At 38.5% G+C, this 7314-nt stretch overlaps 1 protein-coding gene across 2 annotated transcripts; it reads right to left on the reverse strand.

Annotated features, from left to right (window-relative positions):
* Positions 1-867: 867 nt before the first annotated feature.
* LOC143131044 (inositol monophosphatase 1-like) lies at positions 868-7314 on the reverse strand. 2 transcript variants are annotated; one of them, XM_076290410.1, is made up of 9 exons: positions 7163-7314; positions 5403-5486; positions 5139-5272; positions 4777-4881; positions 2439-2484; positions 2196-2304; positions 1989-2097; positions 1525-1676; positions 868-1293 (listed from the first exon to the last, which is right to left on the reverse strand). In XM_076290410.1, exons 1-9 carry the CDS (start codon positions 7301-7303, stop codon positions 1169-1171), a joined length of 1005 nt encoding a protein of 334 aa, XP_076146525.1. In that variant the 5' UTR covers positions 7304-7314; the 3' UTR covers positions 868-1168. The 2 variants fall into 2 exon arrangements, with proteins under 2 accessions (XP_076146525.1, XP_076146526.1); XM_076290411.1 differs by having other exon boundaries at positions 5403-5483; positions 7163-7274.

Genomic DNA, 7314 nt, shown 5'->3' on the forward strand with positions numbered 1-7314 from the left:
TAAACATAAAAAAGAGTGGCACACAACTGCACACATAAACTTCAAAGAATTGCACTTTTCTTCAATAGAACACCATGTGTTGTGCAACACTCCCCCCTGCTGGCTGAATCTGCACAGCATGCAGTAATTATATGCATTCATTCCTTCAACTCAGGCTTCAGCATTGCTCATTTGACCAACTGTGGAGGCCAGCTAGGGTTCAAAAGGCGTTGTTCCGCATTGGCACAGAAGACAGAATTCACAATGACTACTCGAAGATGCCATGCTGGCAACAGAAAAAGGATACTGACAAGAAAATTAGTGCAGTACAAGAGTGAAATAAGATCCTTTCAAAGTATTTGTCCCCCCTTTGCTCCAAATGAGGCCATGTTAATGGAAAATGTATTGAACAGTTCTTTTTTTTAGAAAAGGAGACAATTGCTTGCCAGTTTATCGTTGTTTTTGATGATTAGGGCAATTACGTGTTCAAGATGTAGTTGTCAGGGTGAAGTAGGCGGGAATAGGAAGACTGAGAATACAAAGCTTTTTTATTATTATTATTTCTGTTGCCCATAATATATCTAAGACTAAGGTGGGTGTACACCAAAAAATATAAAAATGCAGAGAAATGATTGCATTGTTTGAAATATATTGGGTTAATATGTCAATCAAAAATATTTATCAAGACCCTTATGGCACTGATAAATGATTTTTGGCAAAAGATGTAGCATGTATCATCTGATTTCAAGTCTTTGCTACAACTAATTTGGTGGTTTATTTGATGCATCCTGGACAAGCAGGGTGGTACTATTTGTAAATGTCTGAGGATATACTTTTACACAAGGAAAAAGTTCTGATGTGACAAAATCAATAACATAGGAACATAAGAACTGCTTTATCATTTATTTTTAGAACACTCAATGTCATATCAACATTACAGGTTTTTTTTTCTAATTGCTAATGCCCAGTTAAACATTATTTGTATGCAGTAAAAAAAAAAATTTGGCAAACAGTAAAAAATAAAATAAAATAACATTCAACAATGCATGGTCTGCCGTGAAATGCAGAGGACAAAACTTCTTTACGTTTCCTCATCTAACTTACGACGTCACAGGGCTTCAAAGCACCAACAGTAGTTGTGAAAGTCTATAAAAAGTGGCAGTGATAAAGGAGACATGGCATTAAGCCTTCACTTCTTTTTGGGTGCATCATCCCTCTCTGCAGGAAAAATTTCGATCTCTTTGACGATCCTCTCAGCAATTGTTTTATTATTTGCTGAAACCATTCTTCTTGACATCAAGTCAAATGGTCCTCCTAGACAAAAAAAAAGGGATTTATGAAACTTTCATTAGAACAGCTGAATGCACTTCAAGAGACAACTCAACAGTTCTATTTATGAACATATTTGTATGAACAAAAAGCAACAGAAAAAAGTTTAAAAAATCACTTTGGAGACACTGATTAGACATATCACCAAATGCCGTCGTATACTAAACATATTTAATCATTTAATCAATATTGTCTTAATGTTGACAGCTGCCCTACCATCCACATCCATGAGGACGCCACCAGCCTCTGTCACGATCACTGCCCCGGCAGCGATGTCCCAACAGTGGATCCCAATCTCAAAGAAGGCCTCAACTGCCCCTGATGCAACCATACACATGTTGGTGGCAGCAGTGCCTGAACCACGTATCCTGGACAGACAGGAACATGAAAGAATTGTTTTTAAAATGTTTATATCATAGGAATAGATGATATTTACCATATACATCTCAATGAATATGTGTTTGCCAATGGGGCTCGGAATCAATGGTGCATGTGGTTACGTAAATAAGGTTTATGGCTTTTTAAAATAAAAGAGATACCTTGTTCTTTACCTGTTTAGCTTTACAACTCATCAACAGAACAATGACACACCCCATGTGGCTTTTAGCTAAAAAATGATCTATACTTAAGAATAACTCTACATGCTCTGACAATCTAATGTCAAAGGAGAAAGAACTCACCCGTGCACTGGGATGCAGAGGATTTTCTGCATGGTGGAAAATATCTTGCTGACCACCGCAGGGTCTCTGTTTGACCCAAGCTCACTGATGATTATAGTTTTTCTCATGTCTGGTAAACATACAAAAAAGCAGTGTTCAACTCTGTTCTGTGCAATACTTGTTCTAAGAAGAGCGGAAACACATACCGGTACATAAAATGTGGCTTACCTGTTTGGTCAGACACCTGCAGCCTCTCTCCATCACAGAAGGCACCTTTGCCTTTTCTACCTGTGTACATTTTATCCTCCAAACAGCTGTATACCACACCAAACTCAAGCTAGAAAACACATATTACAGAGACTTTAAGACATGACACTACATCAGTGAAATGTGATGTTTAGGTAATGCTATTTTCAGTTTACATTTGACTAAGATAAATCAGGTTTGGCATACAATGTTGCTTGGACATACCTCTTTGTTGACAGCAAAGCCAATTGACACAGCTACAAAGGGAAACCTGTCAGAGATGGGCAAATGTTGGGCACATTTAGTGTCATTATCTGCATGTGAAAAGTATTGTCAATGTAACTGCACATTAGTACATGACTAGATATGGGATGGGTCAAGTGGCATGACGACCTATTACGGACTTCTGATCGGCAATAGATAGATAGTTAGATAGATAGATAGATAGATAGATAGATAGATAGATAGATAGATAGATACTTTATTGATCCCTAGGGGAAATTCAAGAATATAATATAATATAATATAATAGAATAGAATAGAATAGAATAGAATAGAATAGAATAGAATAGAATTCAATAGAGATCTGACCACCATTGACAATGTTTCCATAAATGACCAGATGACAGAGCGTTATCCCAGACATAAATTGTGCTACCATTGTGCTAGTCCTCCTTAGAGGACAGGCAAGCATACTTTTTTCCAGTTGTCCATCTGTGCATGCCTGATTCTGTCTGTTATTGCAATGCATCATATCTCCCATTCTGGATTGCAGGATCATCATCAAACTTTGCACATTTAAGTAAGGGTATATGGACTCATTAGATAATCAAGGTCATGGGGTCAGGGGTCACAGAAACATGGGTTGAAAACAGAGGGTTGAAGAATCTTCTTCAAACTTTGTACAGTACAGTTAATCACAATTTGGCTACAGGGGATTCAAGGTTGTGGTGTCAAAGCTAAAGGTGACATGGTGTCCTATACAGTGTGTGAGATACCAGAGAATGTCTAATAGGTAGAGAATTGGCACTGTCTAGTTACTTCCGGTTTCTGGACTGGTTGCAGTTCCACCTCAGATTCCACTTGAGGGCGCTCGCAGGCGAGCGCAGAATGCATGGAGGTCTTTGGAGCTTTACCCCTCAATATCCACTTTTCTCTGGATATAATTTTTTGAGTAGTAATTTGAATGTTGCATTCGATAGGAGAGGCAAAGAAAATACACACTGTTGATTATTATATTTTTTATAGTCACATAATACTTATAAAAAGCCTTTCAAATATGTCAATGACGTCATTCATTAGCACAATGCTAGCGTGTTATGGGCAACAACGACCCAATCTGTAAGAAATGAAAAGGACATAAGTACTCGTTCATTCAACTTTAGATCTAAAATCTACATTGAACTTGCATAAACTACAATAAAATATGGGATTCTTCCACGACAAGCAGGTGAAAGAGATAAATTTAGCCGTCTAGCTCCAAAGACCCCCATTCAATCTGCGCTCGCCCGCGATCACCCCCAGTGGAATTATAATGGAACTGCAACCAATTTCGATACAATGGGGCTTAATAGGAAGTGCCAAGGCCCTCCGTAGAGGGGCTCTGGAGATACACAAGTGATATATCACAGGTGGCTTGAGTGATGTTCATCAAACCTTGCATGTGACCTCTGTGAAGTTGGCACCCCATATGATGAAAACATGAATACAAGTTGTTAGTGCATTGTTTGTGCACGTTTGTGCAGGCAAAATAAAAAAAATTGTGCTCAAATCATGTTAAAGAAGTTAACCTTTAATGTTGCATAAATGTTTATTTTGACTGCACAAATGTGCACAAACAATGTACAAATGTATTACGGAGTCGTTTTGGCGTCAATGGGGTGCTAAGTGACACCAGGTCAATAAGCAAGTTAAAGTTACATTTCTTTACGACGGTAGGGGCCCAAATTTTTATTTTGCCTGCTCAAACGTGCTCAAATGATGCACAAACAAATCAAAATACTTTCATCAAATGGGGTGCCAACTTCACAGAGGTTGGCATGTGGCTCGCATGTCCAACCTTGTCCCTACAGCTGACTCACATCCATGGCGATATCTGCTACCAACGCTACTCTCACACATATGTAAGGGATAATGGACGACACGGTGGTCTGTTCACAGAAATGAATGCACGGTTGAGGTTGTAAAACGGCCCTGACGCGAAGCGGAGCACCCAGCCAGCCAATCAGAAAAGAGCATTGCTTCTCTCCAGGTGATAATGCTTAATTAGGTGCACTAGGCCAAAGGACCCAGGGGTCACATGTACAACAATGTTTGAGGCTAGATACACTGACAAGGTACTCAAGGTTGTGGGTTCAAAGATGGGGGTCACATTTGTTCAGAGGTCAAGATCAAGTTCATTTCAGGGCCACGCAGTTTACAGTAGGTGGAGGCCAGCTCAACCACATTGTGTTGAGTTTTATTTCATTATAAATGTATCGATTCAAATAGTGCATTAAACAAAACTTACACACTACAAATCTGGCTGGAAATTATCTGAATTGATGTTAACAGAATTACCTACCCATGTACAAAGTTTGTCGTTCCATCCACAGGATCGACAATCCAGGTGGGGTTGTCCGTTAGAATGCAAGGTTCTCCTGCAGATACTGACTCTTCTCCAATAAAGCTGGGTAGGAGATCAATACACAGGCATTCAATTGAAGCCAGTAAGCTAACAGACATCAGGATACAGTGAGGGCATAGTGTAGCAATGTCCTCTCTCTCTCTCTCTCTCTCTATTTTTCTCTCGGTCACATGGTTTGCATGTTACGTGTAGATTGGTTGTATTAACACAGAGAGAGAGAGAGAGAGAGAGAGATAGAGAGAGAAAGAGAATCTGCAAGTTTGTTTCTATGTGCAATGAATGTGTGGCAGTGGTCGCACCTATGCGTGGGGAATTTTTCTTTGACAGATTCAATTATGATCTTCTCCACCCTTTGATCAGTTTTGGTGACCAGGTCCACAGATGAGCTCTTTGTCATAATCTTAACCTCATTCTGAAGTGCATCTCGGATAACCTGGACAAGATACATGGAGAAACATTGTTAAACACAACTAAAACTCTCGCCCAAATGATCTACTTTCACTTTGTTCTATAATGCAACCTGAGAATGAATACAGTATGTGTCGATATATTTAGGCACTTACTGCTCCAGCTTTCCTGGCCACAACAACTGCATGGTCCATTGATTCTTGCCAAGGATCTGCCATTTTGTTCTTCAAGTATTCCTGCTAAAAGGGTTCATGTCAGGTGTCAAAAATTATATGAAATGATATGAAAATAGTTATGAAGTCAAGAATAAGACATGTTTACAAATGTTCCCCATAACCACATAAAAAAACCAAAATCTTTAATGGACATATAGTAGAAGCAAGTTAACCCAAAAACCGACTATAAAAACGGTACACTGTAGGCTATGCAGCCACACCTGTTTCGCAGGTATAACAATAAGAAGTGTTTGAACATTGTTATTGTATGCAAAACAGGGGGGGGGGGAAACTCAGGCACTCTCTTTATTAAACAGATAAAAACCATTATTTTCACTGCTTGGTCGTTTTAAACTCTCGTGCATTTCAGAAACCCTTCATCAGGGAGTCAACTTTCAATGATTAAACACATCAGTTTTTAAAGGTGTAGTGGCCAAACCAGGAAAACAAATTCTAAGGAATCATAAAAGTTGTTCCAGAGCTTTTTTCCCTAACAATAAAATAAAGTCTCATGGGGTAGCCAGAAGGAAAGGAAATGTTACGTAATCTATTTGTCTGCAATCCTGTTTGTGACGTATGCTTCAGTTTCTTTTAGCTGGTCTTCCCAAGATGAACCACAAAAAGACAACTTAAACCTCATTTTGTTTTTCAGTTGTACAATAACAATCACAAAATGTTGAAAATTAGCCCTTCCTGGACTCCAAAGATTTATATTTCAGCTCTTTGGGCGGGGAACACTGAATATCCAAAACAAGAAAAAAAATATCCAAGGGTGTTTTTTGTTTTAACAATTAAAAAGCCTTTACATTCTCTCAAGAGCAATGAAATGTCAAAATAATGCCTGCACACTTCCGTATCAAAACGTGATCAAAATCAGTGGTTCCATGTTGGTGGAATGAGTTGCCCAGTGCTCTCCGTTCCTGTGATAGTTTTGGGTCGTTTAAGCGGGGTCTAAAGACATTTCTGTTCAACATGCACTTAGTTCTTTAAGCGCTTCTTATGCATTATGGTTTGTATAATATTGCTTTATTTTCATTAGGCTGTTGAATAATTTGACATTATTGTTTATTATTGATATTCTCCTTAATGTAGTCTTAGTATTGTTTATTATTGATTGAATGGACATTATTGCTTATTATTGCTATTCTCCTTATTATAGTTTGACCAACATTCTAATCTGTTTTAAATATTATATTGTTTTTGTATTTGTATGTCGCTTGGACAAAAGCGTCTGCCAAATCCCATAACCATAACCAAAACACTGGTGAGAGTCAAAGCTGATAGCCATTAGACTTAGTAAAATAAGATATGTGCACCAGTTTCAATATATGGCCAAAGAACAACACATCAACATAGCATAAATATATAATCACCATTAACAGAGAATAGAATGTGCAACAATGCTCCTCTAATCCCCTCACTTAGGCTTATGGGCAAAAGGGCTGCACTGGTACTTCTTATATTGCCCCATTCTCCGTGCATCTGCACATACATTTTTTCTATTTGAATAAATATTTTACTGACAAAAATGGTGCTCACGACTGTTCACATGAGAAAATCCGTATCGGTACAATCACACTTGATCGTATGAAATGGACCAGAGCAACGCCAGCATCGTTTCCGTCCTCAAATGAACTTTGACGCTGAACAGAAACTTTACAGTAGATAGCAACCAACTGGATTTATGTTCATCTACTTACCTCTGTCAGTGTCGGCGGGCTTCGTACTTCAAGATCCTCCAAAATGTAATGCAACTGAACCAAGAGGAGAGGAAATAAATAGCTGGCACGAAACGATAAAAAGGAAAAGTACCAGTACCGCCCTAAATATTTCCACACCATACCAACCTAAC

This window comes from Alosa pseudoharengus, unplaced genomic scaffold (assembly GCF_046254945.1).
Source record: "Alosa pseudoharengus isolate Yale_2024_CS ecotype anadromous, Long Island Sound unplaced genomic scaffold, YU_APseudo_1.1 YU_APseudo_1.1_scf_18, whole genome shotgun sequence".
Classification (NCBI taxonomy): Eukaryota; Metazoa; Chordata; class Actinopteri; order Clupeiformes; family Clupeidae; genus Alosa; species Alosa pseudoharengus.

Coding starts and splice junctions, on each gene's coding strand:
- LOC143131044 (XM_076290410.1), bottom strand. CDS start 7,303: ATGGTGTGGAAATATTTAGGGCGGTACTGGTACTTTTCCTTTTTATCG. Junction 5,273..5,402: donor TGGCCAGGAAAGCTGGAGCA/GTAAGTGCCTAA, acceptor TATCTTGTCCAG/GTTATCCGAGATGCACTTCA. Junction 2,098..2,195: donor GCAGGTGTCTGACCAAACAG/GTAAGCCACATT, acceptor TATGTTTACCAG/ACATGAGAAAAACTATAATC.